This window comes from Centropristis striata, chromosome 15 (genome assembly GCF_030273125.1).
Source record: "Centropristis striata isolate RG_2023a ecotype Rhode Island chromosome 15, C.striata_1.0, whole genome shotgun sequence".
In the NCBI taxonomy this organism is placed as follows: domain Eukaryota; kingdom Metazoa; phylum Chordata; class Actinopteri; order Perciformes; family Serranidae; genus Centropristis; species Centropristis striata.
The window spans coordinates 28,838,744-28,865,623 of NC_081531.1; the positions used below are offsets into that span (position 1 = coordinate 28,838,744).

Genomic DNA, 26,880 nt, shown 5'->3' on the forward strand with positions numbered 1-26,880 from the left:
GGTAATGATATTACTGGGGAACAGTTCAAATTTGAATGTTAAAGTCCTGCAAATATAGATGAGCATTAAATTCCTGACAGGTGGTCCTGGTATAAGCAGAAGGCAGATTGTGATGTGCATGTTGAAATGGGTTTCGTAATCACTACGTGTTATCCATTTAACATGCACCTCAGTGGGTTTTCTCTTTATATCCTTTCAGTTGCAGCAAATGTGAAAGGAAATACGTGACATGTCAATGGTCAAAAATGAGATGCAGCATTGTTGGTTGTTGGTTTTGTATTTATTCTTGATGTGTTTTGCAAAATACACTTCAAAGATGAAAGTATACAAAACATAAAATATATATATATTGCTGTTGCCAACATGTCTTGTCATTCTTGTGGTGGATTTGGGGTTTGACTTTACATTTCACAAATAATTTATTCCTTTTAAAAGGTACTTACACAATATGGTAACATACTATATCAACAGAAAAGCACAACTATGCTTACAATCATGCACTGACTGCAACATAAATATTTCATAGTTGCAAGGCAGTGTTCATAATTTTTAATTAGAGTGTGCTGTTTGTGTCTAAACAGAGGGAATGTAAAGTTTGCCCCACATTTTAATTGTTTGTCAAACTGCAATAATTCACTGACTTCCCTTTTTCTGTCTCTCTCTTCCTCTTCATTGGACAGCTTTGCATAAACCCAGATGCCTCCCCTCCCTCTTGATGAGCGCATAGTTGTCATTCAGCGTCCAAAACACTTAGCCCTGTGTGAGGCTTCCCCACAAACCATCCCGCATCACTCCTCTCAAATATCAGCCTCTTCCAATGGACACCCTCCTCATCTCCACCCATCGCAGTCCCATTTCTATCCTCCCTCCTGTAAATCTCTGACTCTGGAATGCAAGCGCAGATCCTCTCGTGTGCAGAAATTCAAGAGCGACCAACCTGTCATCCCAGCAGGTGCCAGACACATCCCTAGCCACTGCCACAGCAATGGCACAGTAACTCTCTGCCCACGGCTGCCTTCCCACACACATACTATTGATATCAGGTTGTCAGTGGACAAAGGAGGACGAGGAGGAGGAAACAGCAACTCGTTAGGACGCAGCGGAAGTGTAAAAGGTGGCAGAGGGAAAGGTGTCTCTTCACAGTTGGATCAAGGACAATGTGAGAGAAGAGCTGGAACTGCAGGGAGGCCAGGTGGTGCTGAACACAAGTCACAGCGAAGTCGTCATAGTCAGCTGTCATCTTCGCCCGGAGGCGTCCTGCAGTTTGTGCCAGCTCAGGCGCAGCAGCATCGCTTCAGGAGTGAAAAGGAAAACACTAGTTTTCTTAACAGAAGCGAACAGGAATTTCCCTCCTTAAGTCACAAGAAAAATTCCAAACTGGGAACTGTCCATCAAAGCCATAACAGTCACAGTCTGCCCTACCACCAAAACTCCGTCCCTGTGCCCCATGCTTCCATCCTAAACGCCAACTATCCTTCGTCCCCTCCCTCCCAATCCACCCATGTCCCAGTCCCATTCCAGCAGCTCAACCAGCCACACCCGTCCCGCGCCAGGGATCTCCGCCCTCACATTCTTCATGGTCTACCCCTCTCCCCATGCTCCTCCCACGCCGGAGGGTTCCCCAGCCCTGACCACACCTGCACCATCGACTGCACCCACCCATTCAGCTGCGGCTGCTGGAGGTTGGTAAGATGCAGAGGGTGTAAGGGCCACTCTGCTAGCTGCCAAGGAGGTGGAGGAAGCTCTTCCACCTCGTTCTCCTGTGTTCATAATGTCGGAGCAGTGAAGAGAGGAGGCAAAGACATGGGCCTGAGAAATCTGGGTGGGTGTCTCTCCACCGCCTCCACCTCCAACACCTCCTCTTCTAACAGCACTGTGTCTGACTGCCGAGCAAGCCTCTTCAAACCTCTCCGCTGTGCCTCCTGCTCTGGCGAGGCCGGAAACTTCGAGAGTCCTGCTATCCTTCGCAAAAAACTGGTAGGAGGATGCCTGCCCTGTACCCCTCTGTCCTCCTCTGCCCCCCTCCGGGCCATACAGAGCTGTGTGACAGGCTGCAACCCCAAAGCCTCTCAGACAGGAAGCTCCACCTGCAGCTACTGCAGCAGCGACCCCATAGTGGTGACATTTAACCCTCGCAGAGGCAAACCTCCGGGAAGAGGCATCGGAGCAGCTCATCCCATGGGTATGTTTCAAGCTGATGATGATGACTACAGCGTGCGTACTATCTGGCCTGCAGAACTGGCCAAGAAGATGACCCATTCTAAAGCCCAAAAGAATCACTGTGCGGGGATGGGAGTGGGAGTTGGGAAGACCTGTGCAACCCAGGCCAAAAATGGCAGCAACGGAACAGGCCTTGCCCTACTGGACTGTCAAAACCTCCAGGAATATGCGCAGTCTCATCTAACAGACCGCGCTGGCCGACGGCGGCTTCAGCAAGGAAAAATGGCTGCCCTTGATTTTATGGCCCGCACGTCAGGATCTGGGTACGACGAAGGACGGAATTCACTGAAGAGGCTGTTGAATAAAGCCGAAGATGGAGGAGCTGAGCAAGACGGAGATGTAGCATATCCACGTTCCCCCTCTCCCCGCTCTGTCTCTCCATCGTCACCTTTGTCATTCTCGCCTCCACCGTCTGCCCCTACAACACTCATCAAACCCAAGCCCTGGCAGAGAGAAAGGGAGGGAGGACATTCCTTGCCGTCGGCTCAGTCACTTCACCTGGCCCTCAACTCCCTGAACAGAGAGCAAGATGAGGAGAACAGCAGAAGTAAGAATATTTTGCAATTCACCTGAGTCCAAGTGGTGAAATATGCATTCTATCTGTGATTTTCCACTGCAATCACTGACATCAAGCTGGGTGATATTTAGTAGCATTAGTAGTTGTCATTTAGCAAGATTTTTCCCTCACATACTGCAGATGTCTATAGTGAGTACTGAGCATTTAATATCTGCTGTGTTTTAACAGATACACCACAGAATCTAGGTTATCAGCAAGTTGTGTCATTTAAGTGAAAAAAATAATCTGTGCTAATGACCAGATCTCCTTTATAGCGAATAAATGTACCCTGTAGGTATTTTAAAGTATAATTCTTGTCAATTCATGCTCCGTGCAGCACAGACAGCAGACAATAATGCTACATACTTTCTCCCCGTCTCATCTTCTTTCAGTGCACCTCTCTCTGCCGCTCTCATCTTCTTTGCCGGCTTCTCTGTCCGATGAGTCTCTGATGACTCCAGATGCAGAGAACGCCGTGGTCAGTCCCATCCTGCCCTTCCTGTTTCTGGGGAACGAGAGAGACGCCCAGGACCTTGACCTGCTGCTGCGCCTCAACATCGGCTACGTGGTCAACGTGACAACACACCTGCCCCTCTATCACGTCAACTCCGGACTGCGCTACAAAAGGCTGCCGGCCACAGACAACAGCAAGCAAAACCTTCGACAATACTTTGAGGAGGTTTTTGAGTTCATTGGTAAGAGTCCCACCCTTGATATATATTGTTTGATTTAGGAATGATTTTTGGGGGGATGATAAAAAGCATAATACACTGATCTGCAATATGAACAGTTTTTAATCTCAACCATAGACTGTATATAAAGATGGATGATGCAATGTACGGTGGTGATCCCAGCCATATACCCACCAGACTTAATCACAAGTCTGAAACAGTTGTCAACTATGACATCACACCCAAACTTAAAAGAAAAAAAGATATTGTCTGTTGCCATCTTGCTGTAAGGCTGTTGCCATGTTGTTTTTTTGCAACCAGGGCATGCACAGAACAGATAAGGAGCCGCAAAGATGTTAAAATGTCATCAGCTCGCTTGGTTAGCAAGGGGCAATTGTTTTTCTAAATGTCCAGCTGAATCTTAAGAGTGTATTTTTATCCATACATACACTAAACAAGACACTTTTAAGTGGCCTAAATGTTACAATTAATTCACTTGAAAAGGTAAAAATTCTAAGATAAAAACGCATAGTAATCTGTGGTAGCGATCAGAAATAATATGGTAGCCTCAAGTAGGACCATAATTTACTAAATGAACATCATGCTGTATTGCAGAAGACTGAAAAGTAGCGATTATAACCGTAAACTCACTATAAGAATGTTTCCTGAGATAATGAATCAAATGGGAAGCAGGATAATTATAACATATACTTCTATAAAATCAGATTTCTTGGTACAACCGGTGGAGTCGCCTCCTGCTGGCCATTAAAATAATGCAGATTTAAGGCACTTCCACAGTGGTTTCACTTTTGAGGCCTGGAGGTTGGTTCAAAATGATGAAATATCCACATTTGATGATATCCAAAGTACCAAAGTTATAAAAAAAAAAAAAGAGTTTTACTCTAAGACTGTGTGCTGGAAGAAAGTGATTCTATTTTGAATGCCTCAGACTTTTTTCTTATTGCCGTATCAAAAGATGTCTAGCTTTTATATAGTAGTATTGTATCCAAGAATTCTGGTATTGTGACAACCTTACAGTCTATAATATTAACAGTTAGTTTATTATCTTTCAAAGCTGCAGCATTGACTATTGTGTTACTGTCATGAATTCCTGACCTGAGTCATACCGCCCACGCTCTGTTCGAAGAGACTGACCTTCAGACAAGTTTCTTTTCTTCTTTTTCTATAGTTTCAAAGACAGTCAGTGAAGACAGCCCGTCTTAGGGGTTGCTGGATGTATGTTTGTTCTAATGAGAGCGAAAATCATGCATTACTACTTAATACTGGCATTTTTTTTCATCTTTAATTGAATAAAATGATTTAAGCTCGTCCATTTTGTTGTTCTCGTTCACAGAGGAGGCATATCAGAGTGGACAGGGAGTGTTGGTACACTGCCAGGCAGGCGTGTCCCGTTCTGCAACCATTGTCATTGCCTACCTTATGAAGCACACCCTCATGACAATGACAGATGCCTACAAATACGTCCGGAGCCGTCGTCCAGTGGTGTCCCCGAATCTAAACTTCATGGGCCAGCTTTTGGAGTTCGAGAGGGACCTCAACTCCGGTGTTACTCCTCGTATTCTGATGCCTAAACTTAACGGTGTGGAGACGCAGGTGTGAGAAAGGTCCGGGGTCAGGAGTGTGTAGAGTTACTGCAGGTAAAGAAGAGATATAAGAGGCATTGATGAAGGAAAAAGTGCAGCACATTGTCAAAGAGAGACATGGTGAGAAAATTACAATTGGAAAATGTTTGGCAGTTAGTGCACTTTTAATACTGTGAAACATGAGACAAAAGACTGGACACTTCATTTGTTTAAGTAGTAACTCTTAGACAACATGAACATAATCCAGTATACTGTTTATAAGATAATGTGCCAATATTTTGTATAGACCTAACATCATTCAGATATCTCATTTCTTTTATTTCTGACGCCTCTAGCCTTTTGTTCCCACCGTTTACATTCCCAGCCACACACGGAGAAATACAGCATCTTGCTGCCATTAATCATAAATGCATGCAGAACGAGTACGCAAAAATGGAAAAGGTTCACCGGTAATGTCCTACTTCATCTACAGCACCACTCTGATGTTTCCACCATCACACAGGTTATTGCAATGCACTTTACTTCCCATGCATTAGTTTCATTATCACCAACTGGACTGACACAAAAATGACAAGAATTCATCAAACAGACCTCAGTCACTGTTTTTGGTTAATATTATCATATATATGTGTGTTTTTTTCCTATTTGGAAACTGTGCAATAGAGAGGCATGGGCCGAGTAGGGACATGAGTAGCATTAAGACAGCTTAAGGACATGTGTAAAAATGGTATTATTTCAGTGAAGTGGCCTGTATATTTGCAAAGAAAAAAGAAGTGCACAGCTAAAATAATGCTGTGCACCACCAGGTTTGGAGGAATATTAAAGGGTTAATGTGTGTTAATATAACATACACTTCAATATGTAGGCAAACACACTGAAATAAGATCATTATAAACACATTTACTGCAGAGCTGAAACCACAGTAGTAGATTTCTTTATGCAAACTATGATTTACAGAATATCTTACCAGATGTGGGTTAATGTGCTTTAAAACAACAGACCTTTTCCAACTGTGCACTGTTTATTTTGTGGCTAATTCATAAGAGGAATGCATAAGTTTTAATAATTTCTTATGACGTAAAAAATGACGTTCCTGTGACTTTCTTGTTTGGTGTTTGGCATGAAAACTGTCATGGTGCACGGACCGATATCTCTCTAAATATAAAAAGCACATGGTAGTTATTTTCATGCAATGTCAGCTGGGATTGGCTCCAGCACCCCCATGACCCTATTTAGCATAAGCGCTAATAGACAATGTTTTATTTATTGGACAAAACACAGTTACAGTAAAGAAGCAAAATTTAACATCCTGCTTAACCTGTTTGGTCGGAAACATAGAGCCAAACGATTTCATATATATGTTTGAAATTTTGCTTTTAATTTGTAATCCTTGATTTCAGATTAAGATTAAGATTCAAATTTCAGTTTATTTGTATTCAACATCCTGTAGCATTACAAGTGTTATTTCCCAAAGAACCAGTTAGAAAAAAACTTTATAGTTTCATTGCATACAGTACCTTATCTAAGTCATGGACACTCTTTAAGCCAAATATACTTTATATTTAGTTATTTTAATACCTTTGTGAAGGACGAAAAAAGCACTGTTTTTTAAAGATGGGGAGTTCTGGTAGCTGATTAGTTGGTGTTCGTTACTCCCTAGCTGTTCTTTTGCCTTATTGTCCTAAAGCTAAACTTCTTAACTATGTCCCTCATGACTATGCATGGTTTTTTAATGAAGGATTTGGTTTGATTAGAGAAGGTTTATTCACTGTGAACTCTTACAATGTCTTGTTAAGCTTGAGGCCTGAGTATCAATACACATTTAACCGCAGTTAAGGGTCACGTACATACACTGTATAAAGAAAGTGGACATGAAGTCACCTTTTGGTTTGTGGACTGCTGTTTTAAAGCCTTGAGTCTGGCATTTTGGCTGTTGCCATTGTGTTTTTCTGAAACAAGGGCTGAACAAATGGGGTGTTTACCAGCCTAGCGGGACCAGGTAAAACGTAGCAAATGCTAAGTCACCACCTAACTCGCTAGCTAGCTTGGTTAGCAAGGTGCATCAGTAAATTACATTATCTGAGGTATGAATTGGGATGCTAACTTTGGCTAGTGAGAACACACTGTGAAAGGATCAAACTTAGAGTTGTTGGTAGTTGGTAGTGACTTGCCAGATAGCCACGCCTCAAAGCATACGCTACTTTATTTTTAACTCTATATTACTCGCGTGGGATCATAATTTACTAAATGAACATCATGCTGTATTGAAGAAGAATTAAACTCAGCAATTAAGACCATGAACTGATTAAAATGTTTACTGAGATAATAAGTCAAGTGAACAGTAGTGTCAGGAGTCGCCCTCTGCTGTTTATTAGAAAAAATGCAGGTTTAAGTCACTTTTCAGACCCTGGAGCTATGTCCACTTCTTTGATACAGTCTATGGTCCTGTTCAACCAGTCTGCATATTTAATCTTCTGGCTTATGGTAAAATAAAAAATAAAAAAAAACTAACTGAACATAGGAAGATATGAAAAATTGTGATTACTGAAAGTTTCTTGTTATTATAAAGCAGTCACACAATTTTGGCTCATAAATCAGTTATTGTGTGCAAAGTCGGTGTAGATTAGGGGCAGTAAAATGTGTGATACATACTGCCATTTTCCAGCAATTCAAAGCATTAAGCTTGCTGTAAAAACGCCATTAATTCCCTCTATGGGAAGAATCAGTGATTAGTGGAGAACTGATGTTTTCTAATCTGGTAGGTAAGGATTTAGATTTATTTTGCACATTTTTAGACCGATGCCATGCACATTTTTCATGGCATGCTGTCAATATATACCGTATTTATTAAGACTTAAACATTTGCAAAAGAGATTCTAATTTTTTGCTAGCATCACTTGTTGTGTCAACAGTATCAAATATGACATTGTTGTAAAGAAAGATTCAGGTGTAGAAAGAGGGGACACTTATTGTGACACTGTGACACTGTGGTCTTATTATTTTAATTAGTTGCGTTCTACTCTTAGACAGAGGAGTCTGACACTCTGATAGTCCAGGCATTCGACCCACAGCTATAATTGATTAAAGCTCACTTGACAACACATTAAAGAGAGGAGGTAAAGCTTGTGTGGTCATGAAAAAAACACAAACAGATCAAATCTTAGTACACGTGACTGAATATAAAGTTTAACAACAGAGTCAAGAGTTTTGTTAGTATTTTTTTCTTGTAGTATTTTAATCCCAGTTGGCCCTTTTCCAGATTTTAACAAAATGCCCCGTACCAAGTTTCTACAACCAAAATGCCTTCAGTTTAGCCTTGTGTAATCTGGTCCTCCCGTGTTGTCATTATAAATATGACTTTGTAAAATGATCCTGAATTTTGCTTGTTGGATTTATTTTCTGTCAAAGTGACTTTGATATAGGCTATATATTTTTCTACAGTCTTCATCATGTTAGGTATACGCATTTACTGTAACCGTGTATTTACAATTTTTTACATGAATATTTGTTTTGTATGAACGACCGTTTGGACAGAACGCCATCTTCCAACTCTGCAGCGACAAAGAGGATCTTGAGCCGTGCTTGGCGTTGCAGTATTACAGTTTCACTGTTATCAGACCTCAGTAAACGGGGGTCAGCATACCGCATTCCTGTTTTTACCTCTCGCCTTTATTTCAGCTGGAGAGATTTCAACCAAACATGCTGTTCACTCCTCCAGTCTCTCCAGCTCAGCTCCCAGTAGGTGTAGAATTAACCTTTGCAGAGGGCCTGTTGCTATGCTCCTTGATTTTTATACAGACTTTATATGCAAAATGGCTGTTGAAGCATTTTCTTTTATTCTGGACTGTATGCACTTGCTGTGCAGTTGAGTCAGTGCTGACCTCAGATGTTTGTACCCGAGAGACACATCGAAGGAACATTTTCTCTTTAATTCCTATAAACTGAAGGGCCAGTGTCTCTGTGAGTGTCAGTGTGTGTAAAAAAAAATCTTCTGTTTGTGTTTTGCACTTGAAAAGAGGAAAGTTGTTACAGTATGTATGATAAGGTTTTAAGAACATTGTATAACCGTGCATTGCTTATTTGTGGGACTTCCTGTTTGTACTTTATTGCTCATTTTTAAACATTGTGTTATTTCCTGTACCAAATATTGAATTCAAGAAATTCATAGGACTGATGATGATGATGATGAGATGTTGCAAGAAAAAAAGCAGATCACCTCCTTCCTTCCTAACGGGGGTAAGAACTCTTCAGGTATGACTATCATGGTAATGCTGTGCTGTTTCACCCCGCCGTCCCACCTCCTCCAGAGACCCAAAACTCATGTTATCTAACCTGTGATGCTCTTCCTTTTCATGATGGATTGTTTCTCTTAAGCAAATGTAATATTTTCATATTGTAGTAACTGGTCCTTGTACTTAGAAAATGTTTTTACCTTCATGTACCGACTATACTCTTCATAATTCTTTGAGGTGCACTGTGACTAATACAATGCTGCTATATCACAAAGACTTTTATTTTGTACGTCACATTTAGCTGATGCAAAGTTGTGATTATCGCTAAAGGTGACAGTTACAAAGTGGGCTCATTGTTCCAATTCAATCCAGGCTTTATTATTGTGCTGCCTCGGTGCAGTGTGTTAATCTCAGAGTGACTGTGTGCACAACGGTAGGATCTGTAGCTCTTCCTGTTGGTCTTCCTTTACAAGCATGATAGACAGAAAAGAAAGAGTCAAATGTAGCAGTAAAGCATTTTTAAAAGCCCATCTCATTGCTCATTATGGTCAATAAAACTGTGATGTTGCTTTTTCTGCAACTGTGTTAATTTTGTGAGAGATGTTATCTAGGTTCAGTCGTAGTTTTATGATTGACAGTATATAACAAATTATCCATACATAAGAATATTTGACACTAATGTAGACTCTATCCGCACTTATCAGACAACATTTCAGGGTCAAATGAAAAGTTAAAATACTAATCCTGTAAATGAAACTTAGATGCATATTTGTGTCACACGTTGCTGTGTATAATATGGTGTTGACATGTGGAGCATATTAACAATTAAAAGAATTAATCATTTAAAGAGAATGAAGACTGGATTAAACAGATTTTAAAACAATTCTAATTATTTTAGCCATGTTAGCGAAGTTGTTTTATAGGGATGGAAATGTTGATTGGTTGGTAGGTATCAGATTTAATGCCGTAATATTTGATACAGACATGTAAAAACGTCTTAGATTTATGACCAAATGCCTGTCAAGCTAATGCTGCTCCTACGAGCCTCAGCTGTACCTTGTGTTTAGTGCTAATTCGTAAATTTAAGCATGCTAACACATTAAACATCAGAATTCTGGCATTACTCTTATCATTATTATTATTATTATTATTATTATTAGGGTGCAGGCATTCACATTTAGCTCAGAGCACCACTGTGCTGAAAGGCCGAAGTTTTTTTTTTTTTCAACCTGGACACTATTTTTCCAAAATGTTGTGTCTAAGTGATGATGGGGACAACAATTTTTGAATTTGAGAGCTGCAGCTGGTGGCCACGAAAATAAATAAATTGCCCTTGGTGCAATTTATTTATTAATCAGGTCGAGAAAAAAAACCAAAGTTGCCCTTTAACCCAGTTAGCATGGCTGTCCACACTGTCTTTTACACATAGACACATCTACATGTACAAAATCTGCATTACAGAGATATGCTTTTGTGAATTTTGCCGTCCATATTAACATTACTGTGGCACAAATATGATTGTATGCCTAATTTAACACATATTCGCAACCTGCATATGTTTCAGTTGCTTGTCATGATCTTTCACAGTAATTATTGGCAGAAAAAATACCCTGTTTAAATTCAGTAACATCTATATACAGTATATGTACGTAGTTTATCTCATGTAATGATGTGATGTCAAGTACTTTTGAATTACAATTGATTAACAAAATTAATACTGATAATGCCTATTACAATGTTGGCAATAAAAACAGTTATGAACCCACATCGATATGCTAGAGAGAGATTAATTAGGGGTCTTTTTATGTTTGTAAACTGCCTGAACTTTAAGCTTATGACGAACTGCATTTAGAATATGTTCACACGTGGTTTAATTTGCCTTTTTATAGAACAAAATGTATTCGTATTGTACATGGGCTTTGAGAGGTGTAATCTTTTAGAATCTAGTGTCGATCTTGGACATAAAAGCCTGAAAAACATGCATCTAAAACTCATCTTGCAGCACAAAATATTATGCAAAAAGTCAAGTGGAGTTATACTGAAATACACTTTAGAGAATCTGTAGCAGGTTAGCCAGTGCAAGATTGTTATTTCAAATATACACAGGCCTTCCATGCATCTGTGGCCTCCCAAAGAAGAATGGAGTTTAGATAACAGCATCATCTACAAGGATGTAGATGGTGTGTGTGGAAATTGATCATTGGTTTAGTTGTTACTATACTCCATAGGCATGACGTCAAACTCCCAGCCAGGCAGAACAGTTGTGCAATACATAGACACACGAGCTGCATACAGAGATTTGAGGAGGTGCTCTCAGTTCACACACTTTCTCTTCCATGTTTCTCACATTTGATTAGCAGCAGCTCGGATTCACTAATGCTTTCCCATCAAGTGGTTTAATTGCTGTCTTGTCTTCTCTTTCGTTGTTTTGTTGGTAATAGCTGAATATGATAATGTTACCATAATGACATTTTAAAGTGTGCAGTACAAAACCTGATGGCTGGATTGTGAAGTTGTTCACCATGTTAATTTCTAGTAAACACACTGGAACTGGCTCTTTTCATTAAAAAAAAAAAAAAGGAAGAAGAAAAGATTCAGTCTTGGGAGTGTCTGTTGTTTTAATCTGTTATGATTTTTTTTCTGTGAACGCGCTGAAACATCCAATAAAAACATGCACTGTCTGAGATAGGCTGGAGTTCACTCAGCTGAGAGATCACCAGTGCTCTCTGAACGAAGATAGCAGTGTCTATTTGGAAAGTATTGAGCCGTTGCATTGCCGTCGATACAAACGGCCAGTTGCAATTGATGATTCAGATGATCACCCCACCCAGATCTGCTGTGCACATCATTACATAAGAGCTGGTTTGGATTCACATCTGTGTGATTGAGCACCCGGGGCAGATCGATCAGTGAGAGAGGTTAAAACTAACTCGCTGCCTGGCAATAACTACTGCAAACAAAAATCATGAGCAGTGTGGGGCAGTACAATACTGACTGCACTAGAAAGGTGAAGAGCAGGTTTGTGTTTCATCATGATTACTTAGTCTCTAACTTTCAATAATGGATTTATTATAAGAACTGGATACCAAAAAGGTGCCTATATTCAGTCCAATGAGAATTGCAGTCTTGGCACAAACTTTTCTGGCTTCCAGGATTACTTTTGCATTACTTTGCCCACTAAATATGCACAGTGGTGTTTCTTCTGTTCCTGTTAAGCTCATAGACTTAACATTGTGGTGACAAAATAGATTTTTAAATCTATATTTTACACATTTCATAATAGAAAGACTCATAATTGACCTTGTTTGCAGGTCGAAGGGGCTCCATAAGGATAATGCTTTTTGGGCTGCACAGTGATTTTACATTGTGTAAATGATTTCTTCTCTACATAGCATTTGTACAAAAGACACGTGCATGATTGGTATTTATTTCGGACGTTTGCTGTGATTCGATTCTGGGGAATATTGAGAAGCAGCAGTTGTTAAAAGCCCTGAGTCATCAGACATTAACACTCAGAGTCACACAGTCACACATTGTGCATTTCTGTTCTTCAATATCAACACCACAGTTACTGTTGAGCTTGAAACACGTCCAACATTTCAGTGTCTGCTAGCCATTGGGCCTAATCATGGAATCAATGGCCCAAATGGGTTGAAATGAAAATCAACATTGTTTCCATATTTATTGACATCAACCGCGAGGCAGAGAACTGCTCTATCTGCTGCACAGATTCAAATCAAATGTCAACAATGCACTGACCGGGTCACACAAGATTTACTTTTCGGTTTTTGAGGGAAATTATAATCTGACAGAGCTACAACAGAGCTTTACCATCTTATTCTGTCTTTACAAATCCAACTTTTTTGACTTCAAAATTCCCCTGAAGCTTGTTTTTTTAATCAAGTGAGTGAAAAATCATGTAATAAAACTGGCTGTTTCTCAGCTTTGAGGTCTCAGGACTTGCAGGCTCCAGTGTGCCACGATAGTAATTAAATTCATTTTAATTAAGGATTGTTAATTAAGTCAAATGAATTGTACTAAGAGTTAATTAATTGTAATATTTATAGCATAAGAGCTAATTAAAAATACAAGAGAGTTAATAATTGAAATTTGGCTCAAAACATTGCTGGATTTATGTTTGAAGTGTTTTGCAGTCTTATTTTGAAAGACATTAAAATTTAAGTTTACTGTTCTTGTACCATATTAATAGATCTCAACAGCTCATCTGCTTAAACATTTACACTTTTATCTGTGACATTATTGACATTATGTTAGCATATTATTTTTTGCTGGATGGCGGGCACCCACACTAATTACACCACAGTATAACCTGCAGAGATGAAGCAGGAGGTCCTGTGGACCATCTGGGGAGCATTTTAAAAACGGCCCTTGCAGTCATGTAATGATTTGTACCTGCTGTCACTGTTTTTCAGAGTTTGTGCCAGGACAAAAATGGTTCACAAGGATTAAAGCTTCTCAAATTACAAGAAATGATGCCAAGTCCCTGCTGAATTAAAATGTGGGTTTAAATTGTAAATGTGTTGGCTAAAACCAACCTGTTCTTCAAAGGAACACAAAAAATGGCCTAAAAACAATCCTGAAAACCAGTGACAGTAAAGTTGTTATTCAGACAGCCACAACAAAAATTATTATTATTTTATGTGCTCTCATTTTATTTAGAAACTGAGGCTAACACGGGATCAGTATTATTGTACATGTACAGAGTGGAGAGAACATTTACCTTTCTGCAAGTCAACAAAAAAGCAGCATATCAACCAATACTGTATGGTTTATAACACACTGTCATGTTATTGATGCAGAAACAAAGATATTTCTAATTGGATGTTAGGCGTTAATACTGATGTATTATCAGGAAATTAATGCTTAATGTAAAATGTAAAAGCCAGGACTGCTCAATTTGAACAAGCTGAGTTTCCAGCAACAATATTTCTGTTTCCTGTGGGGGGTTTTCTGTAAATCTTCCTCATGTTTACTTGTTTTAATTGCACACATATCATGAAATTAAAAACACAGGTGTAATTTATAACATTGATCTTGGCTGCACAACTAAATGGAATGCAACCATTCACAATGTAATTAATTAGACCTATGCGGGTATGGGCCTTGGTGTTATGTATTCTTACTAACTACATTTAGGAACAGACACAGGGTGAAAAAACACTTTATGGTGTAGATAGTCATACAGCTGGAGATACATTTTAAGCTCCTTGGTTATGAACCATGATCAAAAATATCATTACAACTTGGTTGTAACTTTTTGCAGCCTGGTCAAAACATCAAGAGATAATCGTTAAGATAAAAGCTGCCAAATTTCATTGAGTACTTTTCAACCCCCACAAAAGTCGTTTGCTAATTAAGATATTTCACCATAATAAAGAGTAATGAGACATTTAATTCATTGATTTAAGATTTCCTCTTCTTATAAGAATGTCAGGTTCACTTGAGTCACAAGTGAATATGTGATTGCCTTCCTTAAATGTTCTGTAAAATTATTTCTTGACAAATTCTTATTATAATGTAGAGAACTAGATTTTTTCTGTTTACCTCAGAAGAAGCTATTTCAGCAAGTTCATCAGCACCAGCCTTATTGTTACTGTGGTTCTTAAACCTGCCAGCATCATCCAGCAGATGGAGTCCTTAAACTGCAGCAGCAGTTTCTAAATCCATCAGGAATTTCCTCTCTGGCAGGGTAATCAAGATTAAAATCAGTCACACAACAAAGTAAGAAGCATGGAAACAGTGTGTGTGTGTGTGTGTGTGTGTGTGTGTGTGTGTGTGTGTGTGTGTGCGTGTGTGCGTGTGTGTGTGTGTGTGCGTGTGTGTGTGTGTGTGTGTGTGTGTTTGTGTGTGTGTGTGTGTGCAGCTCTTTGCTCTCTGAAAATTGGCTGCAAAAGGTCATCTTCATCACTATCTTACACTGTCATGAATTGTTAGAATGAAGAAGTTTTTGAAATTCTAACATGCATTAATCACATTGTCACACCCAATTACACCCTAAATACAACTACATCTAAGAACAGACGTAACTCAGACAAGATAGTTTAGGACTGTATTTAAAGAACTTGATCTATATTTGTGACTTTCATAAGCTATTTTGTTGTATTTCAATATATGATTATTTTAAATATCCCAAAATAAAAAAGAATGACAAGAGAAATGTTGCCTATTAAGATGGCTCAATAAAACTCATCCCAAAGCCACAATTGTACGTTCAAGCATTGTCTTTCATTATATACTGTATAGTATTATCTTTCAATCTTTATTGAAAAAACATTGAAACATAAAATTTCATGTGTGCAACTCGACATAATGGTGCAGTGAAACAAGAATTTGAGTTCAAATAATTAAAAATTACTATTTAAAAAGAAAAGTTGGGATAGTTCAAAATATTATCTTCAAACTCACAAAAAAATCCAGTGAGATTTGGGGTAACTTTTGTTATCTTTTACGTATATTTATATTTTGCATTTATAGTCACGTTTGCAGACACTGGTACACTTAGATTAGTTATATTATTAGTTTTACATAATATATAACCTTATTTGAAACTGAATGGCGAAATAAATGCGTTAATTCTGCTTAATTTTCGCAAAAGAAAATAAAAATACATTCGTTTTCATTACTGCATCCAGGCCCAGTGAGCTCATTTACGACGGCAAGCACAAAGGGACAAACAAGCAAGGAAACGAAACCGCCTCCTCGTTACCAGAGATAGTACATCTTAAAGATAGGTCACCGCCGAAAAAGAGAAGTGAGGGACATAATCGTAGCGCCATTAAGGCCGAGGACACGCTAGCCTAGCAAAGATGGCGTCGGGCAGTTTTTGAAACTACAATTGCCGGTAACCAGTCCGTCTGCTCGAGTAGCCTCTGAATCTCCACGATGTAGAAGATGTATCGCATTTACTGCGATAAACAATTATATTTAAGTTACACACTGTATCCTGATTTATTCAACTAGCGTTACGACCTGTTGTGGGTGTAATGCTAATGACGCTCTTTCTTCAACAGGGTCTTTGGTCTGAGCATCTTCTCGCTGGCTACCGACAAAATACACCCACCCTGAAATTATTCCCAAGATATTTCACCTTTCTTTTTACTATACTAGAGTGAATCAGACGTTTATTTAATCTGTAAGACATGTGCAGTCATTTAAATACAAGCAGAAATGTCACATTTTTTAGTGATGTAAACCCCTTAAAACAGACTGCAGCAGTCCCCATAGCAACAGAGGAGAGGGTGGGCATCATAAGAGGCTCGGAGACACGTCATGCTTCAGGCCTCTTGAGTTCACATCCAAAGCTCTATATAATATTTTAGCACTAAAAACCAAAGCCACACCACAACCACATTGCCCATCCTGCTCCATCTCAGAGACTGAAACCTGAGAGATTTCAGTTGGCCCCAATTTCCTACAGGCACAGATATGGTTTGATCCACCCCTATAAGAAAACCTCACCAGTGTCCTCCCCCTCCCTCTGTCTGGCAGGCACCAATCACTGCTGTGGGGGTGATCCTATCCATCCACCACAAATCTAGTGCTCATTGTGGCAGAATTGCAGTGCACTGGACTGTACAGAGCAGGGTACCATCCAGGCTGTTGTCTGTGAGGGGTGGGGTCCGGCTACACAGATACCACCAAACGTAAGCTTACAGAGGGTCACAGAGCAGCAGAAAAAGAGAGGAAAAAAAGAAAGAGAAGAGGGGGGAAGATTGCACCTGAAGAGGACAATAAAACGGGTAAGGAGAAAAGGGGGGTGGATGGAGATAGAAGGAAAAAAAGACAATGGAGAAAGGTCCAGAATGGTTCAAATAGATCCGCTCCTTTGGTGCTCTGCTTTTTTTCCCTGTTGACAATCCATCCTACATGATTCCTTTTCCATCTGTGGAACATTTTTCCCAGTCATATGCATATTCATTCATTATTTCATAACTGTCTGTATGGCTGCAGTGCTTATTTCATTCTACATTTGATTTCTCTGGTTATTTTTGCTCGTAGTGGGAATCTGTGGGCCATGGTGAATAAACCTGACCATTTGGCCCAGTTTACCTGTTTTATCTTATTTTATTTTTTTGAATGGGGTAAAATATAAATGCTTTTGGTCTAATATGAGATGACATAATGTAGCAGCTGTGCCAATTCTATTACACGATATTGACCGATCTTTATATTTCATTATTGGAGGATGGCTGGTTTCATGGTTGCTTTGCAGCCAAAGCTGCCAAAATACATAAACAATAAGTACTATAATTATTTAGCATAGCTTTTATCATTTATGATTTCATAGTGCCATATGTTTATTTGTCTTAAACTATGAGTTCACACATAAAATGTAATTCATTTGATCAGCCACTTAATTTATGTATCAAATAGCTAACTTTACAATCAATGACCTAAGGTGTGTGATTGACACATTTCAATTATAGCACATCGCAACCTATGAAGATTATTTATACCTTCTTTTATTTTATTTTAATTTTGTCAAATGAAAGATTTGCTTTTCTAGGATTTGTGGATTTATAATTCCTTGAGAAACAGGCTATAGGAAAACTATTTCAAAATAAAACAAAGATATGTGCAAAGATTCACAAATTCATCATATTCAAATCTGTGAAGCCTAAATGTGGCTGTGTTTGTGGCCAGGATGAAAGGAGACACCCCAGTGAACAGCACCATGAGCGTCGGACAAGCCAGGAAGTTGGTGGAGCAACTGAAGATAGAGGCCAGTTTCTGCAGGATAAAGGTAAGACAAGCAACACCTCAGATTTAGATAGCAACCATGATAGTGTAATGCACTGAAACACATGACACAAAGAGGGAAATGGAAGCAATCCATAAACAAAACACAGTAGATAAATAACACCATCAATCCTAATTAGACTCTGAACAGCTAAAAAATATATTTAAAAAATGCCAAATTGATTGATGACCATTGCTGCATAAACAAAACCTTCCCTCACATAAAAAATGACTGGTTGATTTTGCAGTTTTTAACATGCAATGCCTCCAATCAAAGTTAAAAAGGACGACACTGGAGAATTTAGACATCCACATTGGTTTGCAGTTGAAAAAAAAAAACGATCTTCCTCTTAAATGGATATTAGGTGATGACTATCCTTTGGAGAGATTCCAAATGGTGTTGGCTTCTGTCATGTTCCTAATGGTATTGAAAACACCTTGCAGAGGCACCTTGCCACTTGACAAAGATCAATTTACCAGTGTAAAAATAAGAACAAAGGACAAAGTTATACATAAAGCAAATATCAAGTTTCGGAGATATTTATTAGCTGCTGTCTCTCTTGGCAAACCGTAACCTAATGGAAAGATTGGGCTGAGGGAGAAAAAGACTTGAGAAAAGTTTGAATCAGCAGAACAATGAAGTTTCTTTTCAAAGAGGTGCTTCCTTTTTTTACTCCAAGACTTTGCAAGAGCCAATACATATGTAGCAAGTTATTTATTATTCATTCACACATGTAGATTTAAAAAATGAAATCCAAAAAAATGAATGTATTGATTCCCATACTTCCCATTAGACTCTGCTGTTATTGATTCTGTATGGTTTCAAAGTCTATTTTTGTGCTCATGCTCGATTAGTCCTTTGTTTGCTGCTGTACTGCGACACCTGTAACTGCAAACATCCGGTTTTCATCATTTTAATCAATATCTTCCCCGTTCATCCTGTTAGTATATTTCTAAATACACTCATTTGCATTTTTATGTCCGGAAGCATTTAAAATACAGTTTTGCAGCTTCGGTAGAAAAGAATATGATACAATTCAAATTTGACTATGTGTAAAGTTATGTTTTCATGAGCCAAATCTCAGCCTGGGTAAAATGATCTGGTGAGGGGTTGTATTCAATGACAGAAATAAAGGATGGAATACATTTGCTCGAGCCATTTGGTGCCAAAGAATATTCTAGAGAGCATTTCCCAGAAAACAGATGATAAGCATCTCTGAAAACAGGGAGATTATACCCATCATTACTGGAGCTGCAAGACAATACACTAATGATCTTCATGAGGGTCATACAGAAAGCGGTCTAAAACAAATATTTCAAATAAACTTGTAAACTATGAAAAACTATAAACTAAGCCAAATCTGTTTGACCCTGCAGACAGTTAGTGTATAAGCTGCAAAAGAGCTTCACAATAAAGCATTTATTATTATTATTATTATTATTATTTTGTGATTGCAGTGTCAGCTTGTGCAATAAACACATTACAAAACTATGATATTGGGTTACTTTAAACAAAGTATCAGTAATAAACTTTTTTTTTTTTTAAAGCTCTTTAAAATGAGTCCCTTTTGTGTTCACTTTGTTCAACCAAACAATGCTGGAAATAATTTCCTTTCATTTGTTTTCAAAATTAAAAAAGCAATTTGTTGTATTTTAGCAGTATACTGAAAGCAGAAGAATGGCAAAACTGAGTACACTTAGGTGTCATTATTGCGAAAATTAAAATTAACATTATCGCATATTTCTATCATGAAGCCCTAGTCTGCGGTTAAATAAATAGCTTTAACTGCAGCACACCCCAACATAAAAAGTAGGAGAAAAAAATGAAATTCACATCATGTAAAAATGGCAAAAGCTTCCCAGTGGACACAGGACTGAAATCACAGGAGAATTATCCTTTGACCTTATTTGTTATGAACTTACAATTGAAAACATTATAATCCAATGTGATTATGTTCGTCTCCAGGTATCAAAGGCAGCGGCTGACTTGATGGCGTACTGCGACGCACACTCCTGTGACGACCCCCTGATCACCCCCGTGCCCACCTCAGAGAATCCTTTCAGGGAGAAGAAATTCTTCTGCGCTCTGCTTTGAGACCAATCAGGGATTGTTGTGATTAACAGTACAACTGTACAGTATGTACATGTATGTACAGTGTGTACATGTACTTCTGATCTAAATAAGACATCAATGTACTATAGTAACCTTGCATAAAAAGCTGCCGATGTACAGTACACGATCAACTACAAAACGTTTTGAACTAAATTCTTAAACTGCAGTCTTAATGTTAGAGCAGAATAACAAAAAGATCTTGAAACAAAACCTAAACATTCAATCAATAAAGCGTCAGAGTGATCATTATCAATAGAAAAGGAGAAAACTAATTTAAGAACAGCTATCATATGGTTGAAAACACATTTCATGCTCATATATTTACAGGTAACTGCCAAACAAGAAACTGTCTCAGCATCAAGTGTCTTAACTTACAGGCTCCACCAGTCGCAGGAAAAGACTTGAAATGGATTCTGCAGCATTTTACACTTAACTGGGAGGCTAAATTCCCACATTAGATCTTTGGATTGTGGCGGTGCTACATGTCTCAGATGCTACTCTGATAGGTCAGGGCTGTCAGTTCTCCCAATAAAAATTGTCCATACATTTGAGATCTGGCAACTGAGGAAAAAAACCTATGTTAGGTAAAGGTATGTCCACCCTTATTCAGATTAGACATGCTTTACACACGTAGAGAGCAGTAGGATTCAGTGTTCAGTCTTCATCAACATTCAGAGCTACATCCCAGTTATCGTCAATATATTTTGTATTCCTCAGTCACTTTCCTCTGTTTTGGCAGTAACTTGTTTGTACCAAGAAAAACCACTGTCTATCAGTGGATCATTTAATCCATTTATTTCAAGGTTTTAGCATCTTGCTCATTTCTATACTGTTGCTGTAGTGTGGATGTGGAAGTGTGTGTGTATGCATAGGTGCTACTGTGAAACTTAAGCAACAATTCTGAGCATATGATCACTGTCAAATCAAGATTTTATAGTTCAATAGCACATAGACCCAAAAAAAAACATTCCAAGGGTTATGGACATTTAAGATATAATCTAAGCCATTAAAGCAGAATCAGATATTGGATTGTTATGAGTCCGTCACATGAACAATTTTATATTTCTTTGAGGCAAAAAATAAACACAGCAGTTATAATGTACTTTTAAAGAAAAGTGTACATCGCCATTTCAGGTCTGAGAGGTTCTCCAGAGCAGAGGGGTCCTTCTCTACTCATTCATGTGAAGCGAGGACTGATGTGAATGACTTGGGAATTTCGTTTTTTAATTAAAAGGTGTCACTTTCTCTGTGGTTATTTCACCATCTACAGTACAAGCAATGGTTTACTTTTGTTAAATCATATTCCAAAAGATTAAATAAAACCGCTCTCCTTTGGAGTTCCCTTGGACATGATCCCATCTCATGAACTCCATGGCATCTAAAACGTGACAAACTTTTGGGAGCCCCTGCTCTGGACTATTTAAAAAATTGAGCCAATGTATTTTCAATATCTTACAAATATCAAATTTGGAGCTTCGGCGAAAGAGTAACCATGGAATATCAAGTATTGAAATAAAACCTCCTGTTATCAAAGACTGTCTCTCATTTGTGATGGCTTTATTTTGTCAAAATTAAAGTGTAACTGCATCGTTAGGTCTGAGCCTAATGAAAACATTTTGAGTATCCCTAAAAAAAAGGGAGGAGCTAAGGAGAGTTTCATGACAATACATTCATATAATCTTGTTTCAGCTTAAAGCATGTTTAAATGTGCAGTACCACTTTAATGAACCCATGAAAGAAATGTAAAAAAAACAAGTTGCTTTGTGATACCTGCCCTTTATTTATTTTTAATATGAAGAGCAATATAAAAACGGATGAGTTTTCACAGTGAAAAGCAAACACTTCAGCCAGTGTTTAAAAAAAAAAAGCTGCTACACAACAGTTATATCTTCAACAGCTGGTGTTGTGTGGAAGATTAAGTGACACAGCCTGGTCATGCACTACTGCAGGTTTTATAGTTCATCTGACTACATAAAATGTTTAAACTAACATGCATTAAGGCATTTCTTTACACAAAGATAATATCAATCTCAGTTATTAAGACCTGACCTAAATCAAGTCAGTTGGTGTTAAAAATAGGTTCTATACTGTGTATATTGTGGTATTCCATCTCATTAAAGCCACTAGAAACAGACCAGTAATTTACTATTGTAAACAAAGACATGCAAAAGGTTTGATGGGTCTTGCCTCACCATTGTCCAGGTTTTGTTTTGCAGAATGAAGAAGATAAACTGCTACTGAAGCTTTAAATACATTCTATCATACAATTACAGCATATCAACTACTTTAGCTTCTGACCTGTTAATGGACAAACGGGGGCTGATTGGTTTGCTGTATTATGAACCCTTTACACCTGACATTAAAATGCATTTTGGCTGAATAGATTGTCATCGGATATCGCATGATGATCACATGTATGTATACATGCAGCCAAATTTTGTGTACATACTATTGGTTTTGATTTAAATGCCTGTCGTAATATGACAGTGTTTAACCAAAGCCTTACATCTTGGTTGCAGTTAAAGCACCCCAACAAATTGCATCAATCTGAATAGGTCATGATTTAACTTATTTGCCCTACACCCCCAGCACTTCAGGTACAAAATGCTTTGTTTACTGCTTGTTTAATTATGTTAAGCTTATCTTGCAGACACATTGTTGTCAGTTTATTTAATGTAAAGGCTGCAATTGACTTTTCAGCAATAGACTGAGACGTTCTTTTGGACAGTGTTTGAGTTTGTTGAATTTGCATCTTTATTTAAATACATTCCCATCTCCAGGTTCACACAATCTTCGTGCAGCAGACCAGATGTGGGGGTCTGGCCATGCTGTCTCTTTATTTGCAAGATCAAAAGTTAAAAGTTTTTGGAATTAAAAAAAAAAAAAATTTCTGCTAAGACCAGTGTCACATTAGTTTTGAGGTTTAGTTTTTGTGTTTTACATAAATGAGTCAGATCCTTTACAAGACATTCCAAACAGACAATCCACCTCTTCAAGACATCCTTCAAACATTGTGGGTGAACCGACAGAACATGATACTAATCTGTGAAATGATGCGCTAGTTAAAAAAAACAGCTTACATCAACTTTCCAATGGCTTTAAAAACAGGCAAAGGGACCAAGAAGCCCAAGAGTTGAAAGTGAGTACAAATGTGTAGAACAGAAAAAATGTGTGCTGAACTGTGACAATTTATGTGAAAAGGATTAAATATTGAACAAACTAGCCATGTTTAACTCACAAAATTCCCAGTATATGACAATGGACAGACCATACATTTAAAATTCAACCTTTGACAGAAAGTACATGCAGTAGTCCAATGAGCCTGAACAAATTAAACTATGAGTATTCCCCAAAACTAGAAACAGTTTCAACATAAAGTACCTCTATGGACTGTTCACACAGCACAACATTGCATGCTGGCTTCGTGACATGACTTACATTAACCTAAATGGGCAGGAGCAATCAAAAAAGTTATTTAAATCTTTGCTTTCACTACCACAAGAATGTCTGCCAGGAAAGCGGTTACAGACAGTGAGGGCAGGTAGATAGAATTGTCATATTTTGTGATTATCTACTAAACTGAATGATTTGATTTCAATCTAAAAGAGAGTTGGCAAGTATTAGTTTCTACCTACTTGTTAAAGACCATGAGAAGGGCATGTGTAAATTCTGTTTGGGGGTCAACAGATTTCAGTAATACACTAACAGCTTTAACAATTTCAAAATTAATTGACTTCAATACACTTGTTAGTGTGTCCAATGTCAGTCCGTATATATGGTGTAGCTGCATTGAAACAATATCACTGAAGAGGTAATGTACAGTTTGGACTTCAGAAGTAGAAAACAATGACTGAATGCTTTATAAGAAGGCATCACACCATTCTTTAAGACAGCCATAGCAGTCACCCTGTTGTTTGACATTAGCCCCACAAGTGTCCTTCAGCCAATCCCGGAAAAGCTCCTCATCTTTCTTTAGCACTAGAAACTGCCCAAGGACAACATACGCCTGTGGAGGGAGAGATAAATACACAACTGAAAAACTAATCAAGACATGTATAATGGGATTTACCACATCAAAGAGCATAATGTCAAGTAGTTGATGTTTAATCACAACTTGAAAAACATGAGACTTGAAAAAAAATGTTTCTTTTTTTCAGACCTATAGTGGTGCTTGCATGAACAGATGATTTGCATGTGGAAAATGGACGGCTTGACACTTTAGAGTAGAATTAGATTAGATCATAAGCAACTCTTTTCACAAAAAAGACTGTAAAGAATGACTAAATGATACCATTGCAGATCTTTTGTACCTGGATAACAGGAGAAAGAATAAAATTCTTAATTGCAGAAGAATGTTTTTTACGTTACAGAATTTAGTGCAAGCTTCACCATTCGCTATGTTAGTTGGAAGATAAAACCGGATTTGTATGTCACTTCAGAGTCATTTAAATGAATGACGATGAACCTGTTAATCAAGTTATACTTGATTTGATTTCGGCCTAACTGAAGAATGGCGGCCTGTTGACTGTAGACCGGTTCACATTCAAAAGGACAAACAATATGTGAGGATATAACAAAGTAAGGATGCACCTGTACTGACATTTGGCCAACAGTCAATCCAATGCGGAAGTGCCAAAAACTGCGACTCCTGGACTGAACAGTTCAGGCTAGCTCTTTCTTAGTTTAAAATACTACAGGAATTAGGTCAAAACTTCAACAGGAATTCCAATTTCAGTATGTAATTTAACATACTGAAATTGGAATTCCTGTTGAAGTTTTGACCTAATTCCTGTTCATATTTAAGATTACCAAGTTATTTGTGCATGATTAATAATTGAAATAATACGGTGTATTATTCAAATATACACACATACATTGATATCGCATATAAAGACAAAGTAAAATCTTTTTTATTACCTTGTCAAAGCCTTTCTCCTCCAGTCTTTTGCCAAGGACCTCTCCAATGCCTGCGAGAGCCATCACAGCCTTCTCACCCATGGGCTCAGCCACAAAATCTTTATGTTTTTGGGAGGTCGACGACATGGCTGCTTCGTAGATGGTCAAAGATCACCAACTGTACTGCTACACAAACACAATGACATAAATTAAAATGCTGTAAAATTCAGACAAAAGAGAATGCATCCTAATAAATTATATCTTTCCATTCTTTAATGATTAATTCATAAAATTTAATTCATTATTTGTGTGCATTTTTTTAAACTAGGTGGACTTTACTATAGGGTTAAACTTTTGACTGCGTTTGGTTTAAAGTATTTTCACTGACATCCAATGAATAGTGTAGCAATTCTAATCATTTTGTTAACAGAAATCATGTTTAACATTTGGTTTCAAATAAATCTATGGCGCACAAACACTTCATATATTCCACACATATGTCTGCAAGGTCTATTCTGATGGCAGCTTCACCCTACTACAGATGCCTTGTCTGTTAGTTTAGGAGCAATACCCAGATTTATCACGATAAAACTGGGCCATGCTCCAAAACTAACAGATGATAAAACTAGGCAATAAGTCCTGGTGCTCACCCAATACGAGTTCGGGATTTGAATGCTTTCCTAAGTATGTGAAGGGGCGTGTCCGAGCATAAAAGGGTGCTAAGTTTCACTTTGCGTCAAATAACTTAACCATCTGTTGCTTGTATTTGAAGTAGAGTTTTCCAACAATATTTGATTAACTCTACTTGACTGCACTGCATACTGCAAAAGATTAAGCTTGTTTAATATGATAATTTTTTATCATGGATAAACATATTTGAATTAATTGAAAGTTGGAGGAAGGTAAACAAAAAGATACGTTGAAACAACATAACGTTATAAGTTACAACTTAGTCACTTTAAGACACCAGCACATTTATCATTTGGCTGTTAAGTGGGTTGTTTTTGAAGAAAGGAGGACCCAACGTCCCTACGAGCAGGCACTGCAAGAGGCGTCCATAATGGAGGAAATATCTAGATGTTAATGTTTGCTTAGTGTTGAAAAAGTGCCGCACCTAGACACACCAGACTGGGTGAACATGCGTGTCTGTTTACGCTCATTGATGTGGCGACAGAGTAACGATAGAGACGGTTCGTTAACGTTATAGCCCCAGTGATGAATAGCGCGCCAATACATTTCAGCGCTAACGCATTTAGCATAAGGAGCTAACGTTTACTCGGTTCAGACTGCGTTATCGTTTATACGCTCACAAAGTGGTTATTTTAAAGCATGATGTGATGCTTGAATAATTATCGCCATTGCGCAGTCGATGAAGTTAGCGCTGTGCGGCTAGTAGCTCAAAATTTAGGCGCCTTCAGTTAAACTTAGCGTCCACGCTAAAGTTGCCTCAACGGTAGTTTAGCTAATTACTATTAACTGCATGACTTTTTGATGGCTGTCGCTACTTTTTTTTTGTTACAGTGCACTTTATCCAACTAATGGCAGACATGTGGTATTATGGCTATGACTAATAACTTACCTTTTATTGTCCTGTCCAGGCCAAAGACTAGCGTTGTTCACCGGAGAGCAGTGTGTGCTTTCTGTTTCTATCAGGCACCGGCGACCACAATGCAATGCGCCCGCTGCTTGCGTCATTACGTCATTGTTTGAAATGTCTTGTTATTTTTTCCCCGATAACTGACTTACAGGGTAAGCAGACCAGCCCTTTGGGGGCTAATCACGTCACATCTCAACTGATCTCAACACAACAGATTTTTTTTCTTTTATG

General features: G+C 38.3%; 2 protein-coding genes across 3 annotated transcripts in view; one reads left to right on the top strand and one right to left on the bottom strand.

The window, feature by feature from the left end:
* Positions 1-21,689, top strand: part of si:dkey-175m17.7 (uncharacterized) — a 35,243-nt gene extending 13,554 nt beyond the window's left edge. The window contains exons 2-8 of the mRNA XM_059351089.1: positions 681-2,767; positions 3,169-3,471; positions 4,802-5,061; positions 16,678-16,813; positions 16,936-17,043; positions 17,956-18,047; positions 20,010-21,689. Coding sequence (XP_059207072.1) covers positions 697-2,767; positions 3,169-3,471; positions 4,802-5,061; positions 16,678-16,813; positions 16,936-17,043; positions 17,956-18,047; positions 20,010-20,138 — 3,099 coding nt within the window. The 5' untranslated portion in view covers positions 681-696 and the 3' untranslated portion in view covers positions 20,139-21,689. The remainder of the gene's footprint in view (positions 1-680; positions 2,768-3,168; positions 3,472-4,801; positions 5,062-16,677; positions 16,814-16,935; positions 17,044-17,955; positions 18,048-20,009) is intronic.
* Positions 21,690-22,886: 1,197 nt separating this feature from the next.
* banf1 (BAF nuclear assembly factor 1) lies at positions 22,887-26,760 on the bottom strand. 2 transcript variants are annotated; one of them, XM_059351592.1, is made up of 3 exons: positions 26,632-26,760; positions 25,074-25,238; positions 22,887-24,162 (listed from the first exon to the last, which is right to left on the bottom strand). In XM_059351592.1, exons 2-3 carry the CDS (start codon positions 25,197-25,199, stop codon positions 24,016-24,018), a joined length of 273 nt encoding a protein of 90 aa, XP_059207575.1. In that variant the 5' UTR covers positions 25,200-25,238; positions 26,632-26,760; the 3' UTR covers positions 22,887-24,015. The 2 variants fall into 2 exon arrangements, with proteins under 2 accessions (XP_059207575.1, XP_059207576.1); XM_059351593.1 differs by having other exon boundaries at positions 25,074-25,235; positions 26,632-26,722.
* Between the last annotated feature and the right edge of the window lie 120 nt (positions 26,761-26,880).